This window comes from Schistocerca cancellata, chromosome 3 (genome assembly GCF_023864275.1).
Source record: "Schistocerca cancellata isolate TAMUIC-IGC-003103 chromosome 3, iqSchCanc2.1, whole genome shotgun sequence".
NCBI classification, from domain to species: Eukaryota; Metazoa; Arthropoda; class Insecta; order Orthoptera; family Acrididae; genus Schistocerca; species Schistocerca cancellata.
Genome location: NC_064628.1, coordinates 147,137,098 through 147,157,433, shown reverse-complemented (window position 1 = coordinate 147,157,433; position 20,336 = coordinate 147,137,098). Strand labels below are relative to the sequence as shown.

Sequence of the window (20,336 nt, the reverse complement as noted above, 5' to 3'; positions counted from 1 at the left end):
AGGATTTCTTATCACGCCCACTACTAACAAAACTGTAATTTTCCCAATTAATTGTTGGATGATTGAAGTCTTATTACTGTGTGACTGGGAACTTACGTGCAAAGGAACTGAGGTTTTCTCTTTAGTTTTCGGTTTTATCAGGAGATGAGTATAGTGGGCGATAGAAGGATCCAATTAGCATTTTATACCCACCCCTGATTCTCAGTCTTGGCCAAACAATCGCAAATGCTGCTTCAATTTCTATCTCGGTGGCTTTGGGTTTCTTATCTACTGCGACAAATACACTATGTCCATTTCCCATTGGCCTATCCCTTTGATATCGCTTAAATTTTCCCCACAAATCTCACAGCTATCAATTTCAGGTTTCAATCGGGTTTCTGTGCATAGAATTATGTCAGCTTCAATGCTTTTCATGAGCACTTCAAACTCTGGCACTTTGTTGTGAATGATTCGGCAGTTTAGCATTAGGATTTTAACACTTTCGACTGTGGAAGGGATATCTTCCGATTTTACATTGATGCTTCTGGGTTTCCACAGCTGTCGTTGTGTGGATTCAGTGGATAGTCGCTTAATCCAAAAAACGTCTTGTGTGAACCCCGTACACAGTCAGCTACCTGAATGCCAACGTCTGGGTGTAGTGCACAACTGACACATTTACTGGGACATAACAGTTCTCAGAACTCTCGCCCAAGTCCAGAAAGTCTCAGCCTTGGTTGTCACGGAACTTCCGAGGTGTCTTGTTGAGTGCTTCCACTCGACTCAAAAACGAAGGCCACGATCGGCTCTGGGGACAACACTGCAAATTGTGAGCTTCGTTGAAACTCCATGATCGAGGCTGGTCTTCTCAGTTTTTTCTGCCAGTCACTGGAATGACCCCGGGATGACCTCAGAGCCCAGACGACAGGCATCATTTGTTCCAACGTGCGCCACAACATACAGTTGGTTGCACCCTATTCCCTCATTGGCTGCTGCTGGAATAGCTTGTTCAACATGCTGAATGAGATCTCCAGGCATACACACTGAGTGCACTTTGTATCCTTTCCTACCCCTTGCCGCCATTTCCCTAAGGTGTACCATCATTCGCCGTACGGTTGAACTGCCGACGAATAAACTTCTACCCTTTTGCATTAGCCTTCCATTGACACCAGACAAAACAGGTTCCCGTAAAACAGGCAAAGTAAATCCCAATGGTTCAGTATCAGATTCAGTGAAGGACAGCAGCTCACAGTTTTTGGTTATGGGGCTCGGTAGAATATCCTGAGTCCTCAGTGGTCCCCATCTACCCTGTACAAGACGCCTGTATCTACCATTGCCATTCCATAAGCAGTCAAGTGGACGAGTAATGACAGATGCTGTACTTTCTGCAGAAGACACAGGATCTACAGGAGACGATAGTGCTTTGAGATACCTCTGGTACCGGTATCACAGGTACACGACTCTCGGAAGCTCTTCCATCACACCGATTCGCAGCAGCTGCCAGTCGTTTTGACAGTAGTCAGGGCGATTTTCAGCTGCTTACGGACGTCAAGCAACTCATCCCGTTTTCGAGTACAGCATTTACAGTGGGGCTGCATTTGAGCTGGCGCAATGAATAACAGGGCAGTGCACATATAACTTTAAATTAAGCCAGCTGATTATCTTTTAATCTGACTAGCTAAAAAGTTGCTAATTCCTTATAAAAACTGAAAGAAATACACAATACGATTTCTATTAAGGCAACACAAAAACCTGTGGCAAAAATTACTAGTTTCCTAAAAAGCTTTGAATGAAATTATAATGAAATATAGACGTTTAGCTGCTTACAGGCGTTGATAAATATCAACGGGGACAGATGAAAGATATTTGCTCCGGCAGGGACTCGTCTAGATTTCATTATACGAGAATTGGAACTTTAATAGTGGAAACCATTTATCTACAGCTCGTTCAAAATAGATACGTGTTTCAAAGTTTTACTGACCTTCAAAGTAGTCACCAGCATTGTGTATAACCCGTTGCCAGCGATGTGGAAGCCGTAGGATACTCCTGGCAGTGCCAGTTGTGTTGACAGTTCTAGCAGCGTGGTCTATTGCACGACGAATTTGTAGCAGTTCTGAAGCGAATGCCGTGAAGTGTTTCCTTCAGTTTAGAAATCTAGTTGAACTCACGAGGGCTTAAGTCAGGGGAGTGCAGTAGGTGGTATATCACTTAGCAGCCCCTTCAGTCAAACAAATCAGTAACAGCTTGCGTTGTATGTGCTTGAGCATTGCCCTTGCAAAATGATGGTCAGGTCCTACAGAAAGTGTCATCACTTCTGTCTCTAAGCTTGTCGTACGTTGTGTTCCAAACATGAACAGCATAAAGAAAGAAGTGATGACACTTTCTGCAGGACCTGACCATCATTTTGCAGGACAGTGCTCAAGCACGTACAGTGCAAGCTGTTACTGATTTGTTTGACTGAAGGGGCTGCTAAGTGCTATACCACCTACTGCAGTCCAGTGGCTTAAACCCTCGCGCTTTCAACTCGATTTCTAAACTGAAGGAAACACTTCAAGGCATTCGATTCGAGACTGATACAAATTCGTCGACCAATAGACCTCGCCGCTGTAACTGTCAACGCAACTGGCGGTGCTAAGAGTATCCCACGACTTCCACATCGCTGACAACGGGTTATAAACAATACTGGTGACTACTTTGAAGGTCAGTAAAACTTTGAAACACGTATCTATTTTGTACTAGCTGTAAATAAATAGTTGCCACTATTGAAGTTTCAACCCTCGTAATTTCATTCTTCGAGAGCTGCAAGATCACCAATGATATCTGTACAGATACCAGCTTTATATACAACGCTTTGAGGTTAATTATAGTCGTTATCAAACTCGAAAACAGAGTTAATTTAAGATTAATGCAGATAATATATAGGGCTACCTCTTTTTAAGGAAAAACTAGACGTAACACAGTATGTTAGTGAGGGTGTCCGCTACAGTGACTGAATCATAAACGCCGATTTACTAAAAACGTCTCGTAGATTATACAAAGGACAATGTTAACTGTCGACAGTTCTCAATCGGGGATTCATTTGCGTTAATATACAATGGAATGCAGGGGTGCTTTATTCTTTGGCAGAACTGTGAACCACAAACTCTGTTTTGCTACGAAATAAGTTACGTATCCGAAACACTCGTACCGGTAACTAACAGAAATATCGTACTGGTGACTAACAGAAATATAGTTTTATAAGCGTCCGAAAATTCAAAAAAAAAAAAAACAATATGTTTCTCAAGTAATTCTACAATAAAGTTTGAGAACGATTGTTTTTAACGAGAATATGCCTACTGGACGAAAACAGTACGAGTTCATAGCGGCACTGGCAAATGTTCTAGATTTCACAGTATACCACAGTATAAAAGGATATTGTACAATTAATGAAAGATTATGCAGAAGTGACCCAAATAGAAAACATGCGAATTTAGAACTTCAAACGGCCAAACATGTACACGTGGTCTCACACAAATGAAAATTCCGAAGTCGGCTGTAATACATAAATGAACGTGCTAATTGCACGGATTTTTCATTTAGTTGTGTCCGTGCACACTTCTGTACCAGCGTGCCGAAGAAGAACATTGCACTGTGAGTTAATTTCGATCAAAATGTCTGAAAAGTACAGAACGAACAAAACTTGTCTTCTGCCTGTTGCAGATAACGACACGTGTGTCATTAAGACTGATATACTGTCACCCTCAATTTGAATCTCGCTCGTAGACCTTACTTTTATTTCCGTCATTGATTTTACGATGTATAGATTGAGCAGGAGAGGGGGAAGGTGGTGGAGGATGGGGGATGACAACATATATATTGTATGTTACCCATCTTTCCCCATAGTGAAACTCCATTTTTTTCAGAATTCCGAACATCTTGCACCATTTTACATAGCCGAACGCTTTTCCTAGGTCGGCAACTGCTACAAACGTGTCTTGATTTGAGGATATTGTGTATTTTTTTTATTTCGTCCGTATCTGTTCCACTCATAAACATTTTTGTTGCAGTGGCTATCGGTTTCGGGCTGACACGGTCATTTTCAAACCACACACCTTGTGGTTGACGGTAACGAATCAGTGTGGTATCAAAGGGCACGAATAGCTTCTATGCAGTGTGGTAACACTTTGGGCAAAGAGTACCCTCAATGATATTAGCCTATATGTCTGTCGCACCTGACACAACGAAACTAATAAAATTACTAACAAAAACTAATAAAAATTATCCGATCTCCTCGGAACTAAACAGGTGCAGACCTACCATCCATGTGCAGCATGGCTAGAATAAGTAACTATCTTGAGTTTTATCTATTCTTGCTTCAATTATCAACCGCAGCGTCTGAACTGCCTCTCTGGTGGCTTTACCTTCCAGAAAACCAAACTGTTTGTCGTCTAATACACGCCCAGTTTTCTTTTCCATTCTTCTGCATATTATTCTTCTTAGCAACTTGGATGCATGAGCTGTTAAACTGACTGTTCCATAATTCTCGCAGCTATCTTCGGTATTGCATGGATGATATTTTGCAGAAAGTCAGATAGTATATCGTTATATGTTTTACATACGAGCGTGAACAATCGATTTGTTGCCACTTGCCCTAACGTTTCTGATTGAATGTCATCTGTCCCTCTTGCCTTATTTGATTTTGATTCAACCGAGGTTCTTTCCAATTCTGACTAATACTGCAATCCCTATCTCTTGCTGTCGACTCCTGTTTCTTTCTCTGTCACGTTCCTCCCCCTCATAGAAGCCTTCGGGGTACTCTTCCCGCCGATACGTCTCCTTCTCTGCCTTTAATAGTGGACTTGCCATTGCCCAGTTAATGTTCCCACCACTGTTTTTAATTTAACCGAGGGTTGTTCTTACTTTTTCATGTGCTGAGTCTATCTTGCCGACAGTCCTGCCTTTATCGATTTCGTCATATTTTTCATGTAGACATTTCGCCCTATCTTCTCTGTATTCCTATTTATTCCTTCCTGACTGACTTGAATTCCTGTATCGTGAATTTCTCTGACCATTTTTGTACTTCCTTCTTTCGCCGATGAGCTGAAGTATTTGTTCCATTACCCATGGTTTCTTCTCAAATGGTTCAAATGGCTCTGAGCACTATGGGACTTAACTTCTGAGGTCATCAGTCCCCTAGAACTTAGAACTACTTAAACCTAACTAACCTACGGACATCACACACATCCATGCCCGAGGCAGGATTCGAACCTGCGACCGTAGCAGTCGCGCGGTTCCAGACTGTAGCGCCTAGAACCGCTCGACCACTCCGGCCGGCATGGTTTCTTCTCAGTTACCTTTCTTGTACCTACGTTTTTTCTTTCCAACTACTATGATTCCACTTTTTAGAGATATCCATTCCTCTTCAACTGAACTGCCAACTGAGGAATTCATTATCGCAGTGTCTATAGCCTGCTACAACTTCAAGGGTGTCTCTTCATTCCTTAGTACTTCCATATTCTACTTCTTTGCTTGTGCATTCTTCCTAGGTAATCTCTTAAACTTAGGCCAACTGGCCGGCCGGTGTGGCCGTACGGTTCTAGGCGCTTCAGTCTGGAACCGCATGACTGCTACGGTCGCAGGTTCGAATCCTGCCTCGGGCAAGGATCTGTATGATGTCCTTAGGTTAGTTAGGTTTAATTAGCTCTAAGTTCTATGTGACTGATGACCTCAGAAGTTAAGTCGCATAGTGCTCAGAGCCATTTGAACCATTTAGGTCTACTCTTTGTTATTGCCAATTGTAATTTGAGACTGTATTCGCTCCTGGGTACACTCCAGGAAATACATTATAATGGAAATATTTCGGTTTGAAAAGTGCGTTTTTTTGTCCAGTTAGTCATCTTTAAAATTTTTTCTTTTACACATTACGATAAAATACCTCCGACTTAGTTTGTACCGGGGAAGATACCTGACTACATTAATACATGACTGGTGGAACCTCTAGAAACACTTTAATTATTTCGTTCTAGTTTTTCTCCATCGTCGTCTAAGGGGTTCACTAGTAGCATTTGATTGTATGAGTGTTTGTTTAATGTGATCATAATGACGTGAGTGTGGAGTCAGTGAATCTGAAGTTTACGAGTCTAGTTCGAACATTTGCGAGAACATCTTTCCACTTTGTCATACACGTTTATTACATGCCTTAAAGAGGAAAAATACTTTTATAGTTCAGCAGGAATCATAAATCATGTCATTATCATTATAGATTCCTTCATGGTTATTAGAATAATGGAACTTCCAAATTAATGGTAAGCAAATGATACCAAAATATCCACGGGTATGCTGCCGGTCTATAGTGTCCAACGGGCACAATATTTCGGCGATCAAACATGTCGCCATCATCAGGTGAACTGACGGACTGAGCTCCTGTGAACGTACCGGCACGGAGATCCGTACGCTATGGCTGCTCAGAGGGAACTGGGTTCGGTCGCGGCGGCGGCCGATTTAAATACCCTCCGCCCGCGGCGCGCTCCCTCCGCCGTCCGCGCCCAGCGCCACGGTCGCGCGGTGGAACAGCTTGCGACGGCGTCTGAGATGACGTCTGTGTGATGGCTCTGTCCGCCGTGGTCGTCACAACTATACGTCTGCTCGATTTACTCTTGATTAACCCGATCGCTGGTTCCCAAGCCTTGCTAAGATTATAGCCACAGTCCCGGTTTATGAGGTCGTCATTGGTGCGAATTTCGATGGCCTCTCTAACAACGCTGTCCCAGTATCTCGACGTCTGTACCAGAATCCTCGTGCGGTCATACTCCATGGCGTGATTTTCCGACAAACAATGTTCAGCGACCGCCGACTTGCTCGGATACATCAGTCGAGTGTGCCTCTGGTGTTCACGGCATCGATCCTCGACGGTACGCATCGTCTGACCAATATACGACTTGCCACATTGACACGGAATCTGGTACACGCCGGCCTTCCTCAAACCGAGGTCATCTTTGGCGCTCCCCACCAGTGGACGACACGTTCGTCATCTGGCCACATGGTATGGATAAACTCCTTGACTTCCTTACACATCTAAACTCCATACACCCCAACATCAAATTCACTATGGAGACTGAAATGGAGGGTAAATTACCTTTCCTTGACGTCTTGGTCAAGAGAAGGGCTGACGGCACCCTAGGTCATGGGGTGTATCGGAAGGCTACGCACACTGATCTGTATTTGCATGCAGACAGCTGCCACCACCCTTCACAGAGGAATGGGGTACTTAAAACTCTAGTACATAGGGCACGCACTATCTCTGACGCAGAGAGTCTACCCCAGGAATTGGAACATCTGAGAACTGTATTTCGAAAAAAAAAATGGGTACTCAGAGTGGCAGATTCAACGTACTCTCCGCCCAACCACTGCAGCACAACCTGTTGAGATGGATGAAGTCACGAGGGAGGAGGTAGGCACTGCATTTATTCCATACACAGGCGCACTCTCGGGGAAAATCGCCCGCATTCTGAAGAAACACCGGGTCGGAACTGTGTTTTGTCCTCCAAATAAAACTCGTGCACTGGTGGGGAGCGCCAAAGATGACCTCGGTTTGAGGAAGGCCGGCGTGTACCAGATTCCGTGTCAATGTGGCAAGTCGTATATTGGTCAGACGATGCGTACCGTCGAGGATCGATGCCGTGAACACCAGAGGCACACTCGACTGATGTATCCGAGCAAGTCGGCGGTCGCTGAACATTGTTTGTCGGAAAATCACGCCATGGAGTATGACCGCACGAGGATTCTGGTACAGACGTCGAGATACTGGGACAGCGTTGTTAGAGAGGCCATCGAAATTCGCACCAATGACGACCTCATAAACCGGGACTGTGGCTATAATCTTAGCAAGGCTTGGGAACCAGCGATCGGGTTAATCAAGAGTAAATCGAGCAGACGTATAGTTGTGACGACCACGGCGGACAGAGCCATCACACAGACGTCATCTCAGACGCCGTCGCAAGCTGTTCCACCGCGCGACCGTGGCGCTGGGCGCGGACGGCGGAGGGAGCGCGCCGCGGGCGGAGGGTATTTAAATCGGCCGCCGCCGCGACCGAACCCAGTTCCCTCTGAGCAGCCATAGCGTACGGATCTCCGTGCCGGTACGTTCACAGGAGCTCAGTCCGTCAGTTCACCTGATGATGGCGACATGTTTGATCGCCGAAATATTGTGCCCGTTGGACACTATAGACCGGCAGCATACCCGTGGATATTTTGATTATCAAATACGCCGGGAGAAACTCAAGAATCACAAATGATACCAGTTTTAGTGACTTTCATATGATTCGGCCAAATAAGGTGTTCAATACTAATCTCTTACAAAAAGGAAGCACATGTTACTTTTCATTCATTTCTTTAATTTACTATGTAAACAGAGTGAAAAAATTATACAAGTAAATGTATTCCACGAAAGAGTGCATCAGGCCATGCGTAGGTCAAAAAATTTCGTCATGCCTTAGTAGGCCACTTGAAACGATAACTTAAAGAAGGTATTCAGTTAATTGGTTTCTTATCGGCGTGATTAAGCTCCTCGAACTTTATAAGCAGAACGATCAGCCAGTAGTAAGCAGTCAATTAACCGTCGTTGAATTACATCCAGTAGCCTGAGAGGAGAAACACTCCAGCAATGAAAGGTTAGTCTTCCTTCCTCCATTTAAAACTCGTTGCTTAAGTAAGTGTGAGTAAAACCATTTTCTAATTCCATTTGTTCTCAAACAAAGTGCACGTTATCAGAATTAAAACATTCCCTGACAATAGTTTCTGAACTGGAAGATAGAATTTCATTTTATTCATAGGATTTTTAGTATAATTTTGTAGATACCATTTTCATCGTCGGCGAAGTACTTCGATTTAATCCAAATTGTTGAGTTCTGTAAAACACTTAGTATGAAAAGGTTTTGTGGTCGTGCTGAAAAAATGTTCAAATCTGTGTGAATTCCTGTGGGATCAAACTGCAGAGGTAATCGGTCCCTAGACTTACACACTACTTTGAAATAACGTAAACTAACTTGTGCAAAGAACAACAAACACACCCATGCCCGAGGGAGGACTGCAACCTCTGGAGGGAGTGGCCTCGCAATCCGTGCCTTGACGCCTCAAACCACGCGACCACTACAGGCGGAGGTCGTGCTCAAAATATGTGTCGAGGTATCTGTAGTCACCTTAGCACCATAACCCTACTGATGTCAAATGATTTAACTAATGGAACGAATTTCACTTGGGTATTTTAGGAGAATATAAAACAGTATTCAAAAAATTACGGGTTTCTGTGACAAAAATTTACCGGATTGTCAGTACAAACGGTCCATCTCTCGTTTATCATCTTAAGCTTCTAAAGCTCCTACCCAACTAATTTGCACTATAGCTTGAGCCTTGCCTCATGCGAAATATATTGGTATCACAAGTGTATTCTGAATATTCCACACATCAAAAAAGTTTTGCATTACCTCGGCTCCGGGAGTTCCGGAAACTGCACAGAAAATCTAAATAGAGATTAAAATAAACATCATTTCCGCCCTCTTTATTGCTCATGAAAACCACACGTTGCGTGTTGTACCACCATACAGCGAGACCTTCAGAGGTGGTGGTCCAGATTTCCGTAAACACCTGTACCTCTAATACCCAGTAGCAAGTACTCTTGCATTGATGCATGGCTGAATTCGTCGTGGCATACCATCGATAAGTTCATCAAGGCACTATTGGTCCAGAGTGTCCCACTCCTCAACGGCGATTCGGCGTAGATCCCTTGGTGGGTCACGTCGTCCATAAACAGCCCTTCTCAATATACCCCAGATATGTTCGTTAGGGTTCATGTCTGGAGAACATGCTGCGACTGTAGTCGAGCGATGTCGTTATACTGATGGAAGACATTGAAAAGATGAGCACGATGGGGGCTCGAATTGTCGTCCATGAAGACGAATGTCTCGCCGATATGCTGCCGATATGGTTGCGCTATCTGTCGGAGGATGGCATTCATGTATCGTACAGCCATTACGGCGACTTCCATGACCACCAGCGACCTACGTCGGTCCTACATAATGCCACCTCAAAACATCAGGAAACCCCACCTTGTTTCACTCGCTGGACAGCCTGATCATCCTGACCGGGTTGCCTCCAAACAAGTCTTCGACGATTGTCTGGTTCAAGACATATGCGACACACATCGGTGAAGAGAATGTGATTCCAATCTTGGAGCGGTCCATTCGGCATGTTGTTGGGCCCATCTACATCGCCCTTCACGGTGACTTGGTTGCAAAGATGGACCTCGGCATGCAAGTCAGGAGTGAATTTGCGCATCATGTAGCCTACTGCGCACACTTTGAGTCGTAACATGACGTCCTGCGGCTGCACGAAAAGCATTATTCAACATGGTAGCGTTGGTGTCAGGGTTCCTCCGAGCCATAGTTCGTAGGTATCAGCCATCCACTGCAGTAGTAGCTCTTGGGCGGCCTGAGCGAGGCATGTCATCGACAATTCTTGTCTCTCTGTATATCCTCCATGTCCGAACAACACCGTTTTGGTTCACTCTGAGACGCCTGGATAATTCCCTTGTTGACAGCCCTTCCTGGCGCAAAGTAACAATGCGGAAGCGATCGAACAGCGGTATTGTCTGTCTAGGCATGGTTGAACTATAGACAACACGAGCCGTGTACCTCCTTCCTGGTGGAATGACTGGAACTGATTGACTGTCGGACCCGCCCCGTCTATTAGGCGCTGCTCATGCATGGTTGTTTACGTCTTTGGGCTGCTTTAGTAACATCTCTGAAGAGTCAAAGGGAATGTGATACAATACCCACAGTCAACGTCGATCTTCTGGAGTTCTGGGAACCGGGGTGATGCTAAACTTTTTCTGATATGTGTATATTCGGGTATTCGAAGGACATAGTTTCAAAAAATGTTCAAATGAGTGTGAAATCTTATGGGACTTAACTGCTAAGGTCATCAGTCCCTAAGCTTACACACTACTTAATCTAAATTATCCTAAGGACAAACACACACACCCATGTCCGAGGGAGGACTCGAACCTCCGCCGGGTCCAGCAGCACAGTAGATGACTGCAGCGCCCTAGACCGCTCGGCTAATCCCGCGCGGCGGACATAGTTTCAACGAGAAATTTAAATATACAATTAATACAACAATTTTTGTGTATATTTTTCACCAGATATAACTGCGAGTTCCTGATATGAAGAGCAAACTCAGATTTTCAATAATTTTTATCGTCCAAGCCTGACTATAGTCCATTGAGGTAGCACCCTCTAGGGAATTCTTCTATAATACGAGTACATGCACAGTTACGACTGTTTCATGTGAGAGAAATGTGAATATACGTTAAATCGAGCATCGACTACTTGAGTACTCTATGTCAACTATAGTCTTTTAGATTCATAAGGCAATTAGTGAGAAACTGCATCATAAAAGGTAGCAAGTCTGAAAATAAATCAAGATAGGCTCATACGATTTGTTGATCTAGAAAAAGCGCTCGATAGTGTAAACTGGTGTAAGATATTCGAAATTCCGAGGAAAACGGTAGTGAGCTACAGGAATAGACGGATGATATGTACGAGAATGAAGAGCAAATAATAAGACAAAGAAGTCCTCGGCTCACAAAGTGTGTAAGACGGGGGTACAGTCTTTCGTCCCTAATGTTCAATCGATACATGCAAGACACAGTCATGGCAACAGAAGAAAAGTTCAAGTGTGGGACTAAAATTGAAGGTGAAAGTACAGGGCGATTATAATTAAACTTTCAAAACGCTGTAGAAATAACACCATTGGTCAGAATGACGTTCAATTGCAATGGAATAGCATCGGAGAAATGGGAACACGTATGGCAGAAGAATTATAAATAGTCACAGAATGTAGCAATAGACCACGCTGTATGCGTCACAATTTAATAGTGGTCGTCTACAAATGACAAATGAATCATATAACAATACCTAAGGCGTACGTTAGGCGTTAAACAAACTGAACTACCCAGTGTGCATTGGTGTACAGGTGTGATACTGTTAGTTACGTAAGCCCATCCATCACGGCAACGTCTTATCACATTGGATAGGAAAAATCGGTTTTTAATTGTCCTGAGGCCAAAACCCGCATTAAAAGCATTAATCAAAATCACATTGGATTATTAATTTCCGCGTGACCGGCGCAAAACATGTCCAATACGCTGTCCACCTTTTTCTGCATCAAGTTGTAATCGAGAAACAGCATCTGCATCTTTATCTACATGGATACTCTGCAAATCACATTTAAGTTCCTGGCAGAGGCATGTTCGACAACTGAATGAAATGTTTCCAGGGTCACGTTCAGAATGTGTTGCGCAATGCGTGCCTTCACTGCAGCTAAGTTTGCAATCGGAACGCTGAACACAACATCTTTCAAATAGCCCCAAAGCCAGAAGTCACACGTATTAAGATCGGGTGATGGGGATGGCCAGGCTACAGGGAAATGGCGCTGATAATTCTAGCATTTCCGAAATGGCGCTTCAACAGCTGCTTTACTGGATTTGCAATGTCCAGAGGTGCGCCATCTTGCATAAAAATGATCCAATCCACACATCCACGCTGTCGGAGGGCTGGAATGACGTGGTTACGCAAAAGACAGTCATAGACCTTACCAGTGACGGTACAGGTAGAAGGACCGAATATGACCCTATTATGGGTGATGCCGTAAACCCGCAACACACAGTCACCTTTTCAAGATGAAGTGGTACTGGTTCATTTGCGTGTGGAGTTTCCGTTGCCCACATTCGACGATTCAGTGTATTGACATATCCGGCCAAATGGAAGTGAGCTTCGTCTGTCGACAAAATCTTCCATGGCCAATCATTGTCCACTTCCATGCGAGCAAGAAATTCTAAAGCGAATTTCTCTCTTTCAGGCAGGTCAACACGAAACAACTCGTGCACATGGGCAATTTTGAATGGATAGCAAAGAAGGATATTTCGTAGGATTTTACGCACTGTGCTCATGGGTATGTCCAATGTTCGGGTAATTCTCCATGCACCACACGTTTGCACACCACCACTCGTATCCTCCTGCGTTGTTGTGGCCACTGATTCCACTGATGTCGAATCAATTCGTTTCCTCCCTCGGCCAGGTTGCACACCAAAAGAATCCCTTCTCTCCGAATTTGCGAATCATTTTCTCCAGACCCACGGCAGTCATTTGACAGACGCCTTTTTTCAAACCCTTCAGTGTCCGGAACTTCTGCAGAGCGACGTGTGCACAGTCATCATTCTTGTAATACAGCTTTACAAGCAGAGCGCAATTCTTGCTTTGAGACGTCACGGCGACTGTGGTAGACGCGGAAGGAGGAAAAGCCGTGTACTCGGCGTGTTTATACCAACTTCAACGGGTCGTGCGCATGGCAGGTGTTTTCATTTACGTATTCTGACCCATACAACGCCATCTGTTGATCAATTTTCACGCTATTTTCTCTTCTGCCGTACGTCTTCCCCCTTCTCCGATAATATTACGTTGCAGTTTGACGTCATTCTGACTAGTGGTCTTATTTCTGCAGCGTTTTGGAAGTTTAACTTTAATTAAAATCACCCTGTATATCAACGATAAAGTTTGTTGATGACATTGATATTCTCATTGAATGTGTAGAAGAATTGCAGGAACTGTTGAAGGGAATGAACAGTCCAATGAGTACACATTATGGTTTGAGATTAAACTGAAATAACAAAAATAATGAGAATTAGCAGAAAAGAGATTAACTTTAAACTTAATATAAGTTGGTTATCACGACGTTGACTTTTTGAAGCTAAGGAATTCTTATACCTTGGAAACTAAATACACCATATTCGACGATGAAAGGACAACATAAAAAGCATATTAGCACAGGCAAAGGGACGTTCCTGGCCAAGAGAAATCTACTGATATCACATGTAGGCCTTAATTCAATGAAAATTTTTGGAGAATGTTTGTAGAGGACATAAAAAAGCCTACTAGCATCGGCAAAGGGGCGTTACTGGCCAAGAGAAGTCTACTGTGTCAAATATAGGCCTTAATTCGGGGGAATAAATGTGTGAGAATGTACGTCTGCAACACAGAATTGTATGGTAGTGAATTATGGACAGCGGAAAGACCGGAACAAAAAAGAATTTAAGCGTTTGAGATGTGGTGCTACAGAAGAATGTTGAAAATCATGTCGACTGATAAGGAATGAGGCGGATCTCCGTAGAATCGGTGGAGAAAGGAAATATCGAAAACAGTGACAAGACGAAGGGAAAGATATACTATGTGATCAAAAGGATCCGGAAGCCTGGCTGAAAATAGCTTATAAGTTCGTGGCGCCCTCAATTGGTAATGTTGAAATTCAATGTGGTGTTGGCCCATTGTCAGCCTTGATGACAGCTTCCACTCTCGCAGGCATACGTTCAATCAGGTGCTGGAAGGTTTCTTGGGGAGTGGCAGCCCATTCTTCACGGAGTGCTGCACTGAGAAAAGGTATCGATGTCTGTCGGTATGCCTGGCACGAAGTCGGCGTGTGTTGTATAGGATTCAGGTCAGGACTCTTTGCAGGTCAGTCAATTACAGGGATGTTATTGTCGTGTAACCACTCCGCCACAGGCCATTGCATTATGAACAGGTGCTCGATTGTGTTGAAAGATGCAATCGCTCTTCCCGAATTACTCGTCAACAGTGGGAAGCAAGAAAGTGCTTAAAACATCATTGTAGGGTGTGCTGTGACAGTGAAACGCAAAACAACAAGGAGTGAAAGCACCCTCCATGAAAAACACGACCACACCATAACATCACCTCCACCGAATTTTACTGTTGGCACTACACACGCTGGCAGATGACGTTCACCAGGCATTCGCCATACGCACACCCTTCCGTCGGATCGCCACACAGTGTGCCGTGATTCGTCATTCCACACAACGTTTTTCCCCTGTTCAATCGTCCAGTGTCTACGCTCCTTACACCAAGCGAGGCGTCGTTTAGCATTTACTGGAGTGATGTGTGGCTTATGAGCTTCCGCTCGACCATGAAATCCAAATTTTCCCACCTCTCGCCTATCTGTCATACTACTTGCAGTGGATCCTGATGCAGTTTGGAATTCCTTGTGATGATCTGGACAGATATCTGCCTATTACACATTGCGACCCTCTTCAACAGACGGCGGTCTGTGTCAGTCAACAGACGAGGTCAGTCTGTACGCTTTTGTGCTGTACGTGTCCCTTCACGTTTCCACTTCACTATAACATCGGAAACAGTGGACCTACGGATGCTTAGGAGTGTGTATGAGACAAGTGACACCCAATCACCTGACCACGTTCGAAGTCCCTGTGTTCCGCGAAGGGCACCGTTCTGCTCTCTCACGACGCCTAATGACTACTGAGGTCGATGATATAGAGAACTTGGCAGTAGGTGGCAGCACAAAGCACCTAATATGAAAACGTATGTTTCTGACGGTGTCCAGATACTTTAAATCACATAGTGTAATAGGACATGTGTTAAGGCATCAGAGATCAACTTCCTTGTTCCTAGAGGGAACTGAAGAGGTTAAAACCTGTAGGGCAAGACAGAGGTTTGGGTACTTTCAAGTTGTAATTTATGACGTAGGCAGAAAGTGCTACTCTGAGATGAAAAGGCTGGCAAGGGAGAGGAATTTATGGCACCCCACTTAAAACCAGTTGAAAGACTAATGACTCAAAAAATAAACCAGTATGGCACTGCACGAATGTCCACGAAAGGATCCGTCTGTGGTACCATAACTACTCAAGTTTCAGTTCATTGAAAGCCTTGATGATCGTTTTATTTTTCTCGAGGAAATGAGGAGCCAGTTTTCTTGCCACGCATTAATTATGTTACCTTTGCTTTGGGAGCAAAATTTATGATCTAGTACTGGGGTTACAGTCTCTCCGAAGTTTCGCGGCACAGGGTGGTTTGATAAGCCTAGTAAAAAAGCAAGAAAAAAATGTTTGTTTCGTGAACAACTCACATTGCTTCTCGAAATAGTTTATTTTGAGAGATATGCACTTGGTTCAGCGATCCTCCAGCTTCGTCATCTCATCGGAAAAATAGGTTATACAAAATCTTCAAAATACTCGTTGACTGCAACTATCAGTTCCTCATTTGATGAAAATTTCTTGCAGCCAGCAAAATTTAACAGGAAGAAGTTGTTGGGAGTTGTGTCTGGTCAACAAGGTGGTTGAAGAAGCAATTAAGATCCCATTTCATGCCCTTCTCCATTATCGCTGTTGTATGAGATGGTGCATTATCCTGGTGAAAGACCATTTCTTGGGTACCAGCCTTGGTCTTTTTTAAGCAAACGCAAATTCAAAACGACCCAACAATGGTCGACTGCGGCCAACCTCACACATAGCTTCTTCAAAGCCTATTCTCTGTGCAAGATATTATGCATTCGCTGAGTTGTGGCACCTACAAACTCAGCAATCTCACGAATTTTTATTCGGCGCTCTTGCATTACCATATTACTAATTTTGTCAATGGTTCCTTTGGTGGTGACGTCAGTTGGGCGGCAGGAGTAGCTGCGCTTTGGTGTTTGTTCGACCACGTTTATATTCGTTAATCCAAAAACAATTGGTCTTCTATTACGGTACAGTATCCGTGTGAACTTCGTTCAATTCTGTTTTGATTTATTCAGCAGTCTACGCCTTCAGCTGAAAACGTTTAACAACAGCACCAAACTCGGTTTTATTCATTTTCTGCCGCAGTCGACACACTGAACAATTCAGACGGGTGTCAAGAATTTAGTCTACATCGTCGAAATTCTTTACACAGTTCTTGGATTAAACAGGCTTGTCACCCGTGAAGACGCCCCAAAAATGTTACATTATTTCTTGGAAATTTACCAGACTTATAAGACGAGCCTCGTGTATTTCACTGGAGAGCGAAGAAATTGCCTGTGAAACACGATTCCCTTTACAAGTCTTCGACTTTAACTATCTAATCATGTGACCAGCAGTAGTAAACATGAAGTAGTATCCTGATTGTGAGTTAGGTTGTGTTCTATGGAGGTTAAAGCATCGACCTCGTTCAGAAAACATGTCATAAAGCAGTGTGTCCCACACTGGCCACAAAAGAAACATGGAGTGAGTCCATTCGGAAGTAACCACCTCACGTCACTGCGAGACGATGCGATCAATTCCCGTTTCGTATAGCGCCGTCGACCATTGTCAGATCTACAACCGCACCCACTCTTACATATCCTCGGCCAGCTGAAACCGACATTCAGGGACGTCCTTCTTCATGTTCGCAATCGATGTGAAAATCACATGGTGAACGGTCCAGGCTGTACGGAGGTTGTGGCAGTGTTTCCGAACCGTATCGTCCCCACACTGCAATCAGACGAAGGATAGCTTCAACAATTTGGTTAGGAAACACTGCAACATCCTCCGTTTTTATAAAACAGGTCTGAAGATGGACATTATATAGACCGAAACCAGTAGTCTGATGAGATAAGTATCTGTGACCACAAACATGAAGTAAAGGAAATTTATTCTATTTCGGGTCATTGTTCAGTTCGCGACTATGTCGCAGCTTGTGATCTTCCGTACGATCCGTATCGTTTACTCTATGATTTTCACATCGCTCGTGACCTGATGAAAGACATGAGTGGACATCGGTTTCGGTCGGACGAGGAAGTGCTACTGTGGTTCAAAAACGGCTCTGAGCACTATGGGACTTAACTTCTAAGGTCATCAGTCCCCTAGAACTTAGAACTACTTAAACCTAACTAACCTAAGGACATCACACACATCCATGCCCGAGGCAGGATTCGAACCTGCGACCGTAGCGGCCGCGCGGTTCCAGACTGTAGCGCCTTTAACCGCTTGGCCACCACGGCCGGCTGGAAGATGACATAAAACCTATTCGACTGTTCTTTACCTGCTGGCCAGTAACAACAATAACCATACCTCGCTACCCTGCTTTCGTCTGGAAGTGAGATCGCATTCCGCTCATGCCGTTATTGCCTGTTTCAGGTTTCATCGTAGCCAGCCTCTGGCTAGTTCTGACGACGAGCGTTGCCCTCGGTTCACCCGTCGGCAGTTGCTCCACGTTCTCCGGCTCGGGCTCAATAACCTTCCTGCGGGACGACAGGAACTGCTCCGTCTTCTACGAGTGCGTCTCCACCGAGCCCACCATGGTGGTGTGCCCCAGCGGGCTGCACTTCAACGCGGTGCTCAAGGTGTGCGACTGGCCGGCGGCCGCGGGCTGCTCCGTCACCACGCCGGCCCCCGTCAAGTCGACGGTCTTCACGCGCGCCACGCCCCAACCCGAGGCGACGCCGGACAAGGCAGAGCCGCCCGGCGCCCAGACCATCATCTTCACGCGCGAGCCCTCCAGCACGGCGCCCGCGCCGGTCGACGTCATTCCAGTGAAGCCGCAAGAAAGCACGGAGTGCCCCGCGGTCGGCGGCTGTCCCAAGTACAACGGCGACGACACTCTGGTGATCCAACGGCCGCACGCTTTCAACTGCAGCCGCTTCTGCATGTGCGACCACGGGAAGCCGGTCACGTTCGAATGCCCCAGCGGGCTGCAGTACAACAAGGCAGAAGGCATCTGCGACTGGCCCGTCAACGCCAAGTGCGTGCCCGACAGAGGATTCTCTGGTATGTGGTCTCCGCCGGAGCCAGATGTTCCCGCCGAGTCGTCCAGGCGACGGCGCTAATGGAACCTCATCCGCTTCCCCTAGTCGCCAACAACACCCCAGCTAGGCGTACATATTATAACGACCCTGCAGCAACTCGTAATTATTCTGACATTACCTTTCAACTCTATGTTACCACAAAGCTCGCTAATCTATGGTGCATTCGATATCGTTAAACATTAATGTAACACAAAAAGTGACATGTTACAATGCGATAATATTAACTTGCATAAGTACACACAGACCTGTCCATACAAACATGATCGATCACTCTCACAAATACACTCATGCTTACATTCATTACAGACTGATCTAGAAGATAATTGGTAGTATGTACAATAGTTAAGGAACTAGTGTTTCTTAAAACTATCCGGTGTAAACTTAATAAATGGCATTATAAGGCTAAAACTTTGATCTTATCTTTCTGTTTCTTCCTGTCTTGCCGTCTCATTATTGAATCAGTGACGACAAAGAAGTGTTATTTTTAACAGTGCTACTTTGGCCAAAGAGCGCATCTGCTATAAATAGTATTTGAATCACACTGACACGTTTAACCGTTATGAGAATTCATGTGTTAAAAGACTTTGTATGACATCATTTTTCAAATACATTTTATAGAAAATTATTTTTTGTGTATTGTGTAATCTTTTTAGACAGAAAACAGTTATAGAAATGATGGAATGTTAATGATGTTCATGATTATTGACACAGTGATAATACTTTTAAGTATAAAAAAACTGTAACTGTTGTCGCCCTCTTATCAAAGCGAATTTCTCGTGGTATGGAATTTGCATCGAACAGCAGTAGTGGGTAGTTCAAAACTGTGGCAATACAGAAAATCGCAAGTCGCATATCGGAGACATTGTGGATTGTTGGTGTGCTCAAGAAAACAGACAGAGTGCACTCAGCTCTTGTGAGGCCAAATGAGGAGCTACTTGACTGAGAACTACCGACACCGTTCACGAAAACTGACAAAGTCCGGGAGAGCCCCTCCCAGAATCTACTCCGTTGGAATCAACATGGATTCCGGAAACATCGATCATGTGAGATCCAACTCGCTTTATTTTTTCATGAGACCCAGAAAATATTAGACATAGGCTCCCAGGTAGATGCCATTTTCCTTGACTTCCGGAAGGTATTCGATACAGTTTCGCACTGTCGCCTGATAAACAAAGTAAGAGCCTACGGAATATCAGACCAGGTGCGTGGTTAGATTGAAGAGCTTTTAGCAAAAAGAACACAGCATGTTGTTCTGAATGGAGAGACGTCTACAGACGTTAAAGTAACCTCTGGCGTGCCACAGGGGAGTGTTATGGACCATTGCTTTCCACAATACATATAAATTACCTAGTAGATAGTGTAGGAAGTTCCATGCGGATTTTCACGGATGATGCTGTAGTATACAGAGAAGTTGCAGCATTAGAAAATTGCAGCGAAATGCAGGAAGATCTGCAGCGGATAGGCACTTGGTGCAGGGAGTGGCAACTGACCCTTAATATAGACAAATGTAATGTATTGCGAATACATAGAAAGAAGGATCCTTTATTGTGTGATTATATCATAGCAGAACAAACACTGGTAGCAGTTACTTCTGTAAAATATCTGGGAGTATGCGTGAGGAACGATTTGCAGTGAAATGATCATATAAAATTAATTATTGGTAAGGCGGGTACCAGGTTAAGATTCATTGGGAGAGTCCTTAGAAAATGTAGTCCATCAAC

General features: G+C 44.4%; 1 protein-coding gene across 1 annotated transcript; it reads left to right on the top strand.

Annotated features, from left to right (window-relative positions):
- The first annotated feature begins 8,552 nt into the window (after positions 1-8,552).
- On the top strand, positions 8,553-19,024 carry LOC126174761 (probable chitinase 10). Its single transcript, XM_049921091.1, has 2 exons — positions 8,553-8,624; positions 17,948-19,024. Exons 1-2 carry the CDS (start codon positions 8,618-8,620, stop codon positions 18,634-18,636), a joined length of 696 nt encoding a protein of 231 aa, XP_049777048.1. The 5' UTR covers positions 8,553-8,617; the 3' UTR covers positions 18,637-19,024.
- The last annotated feature ends 1,312 nt before the right edge of the window (positions 19,025-20,336 follow it).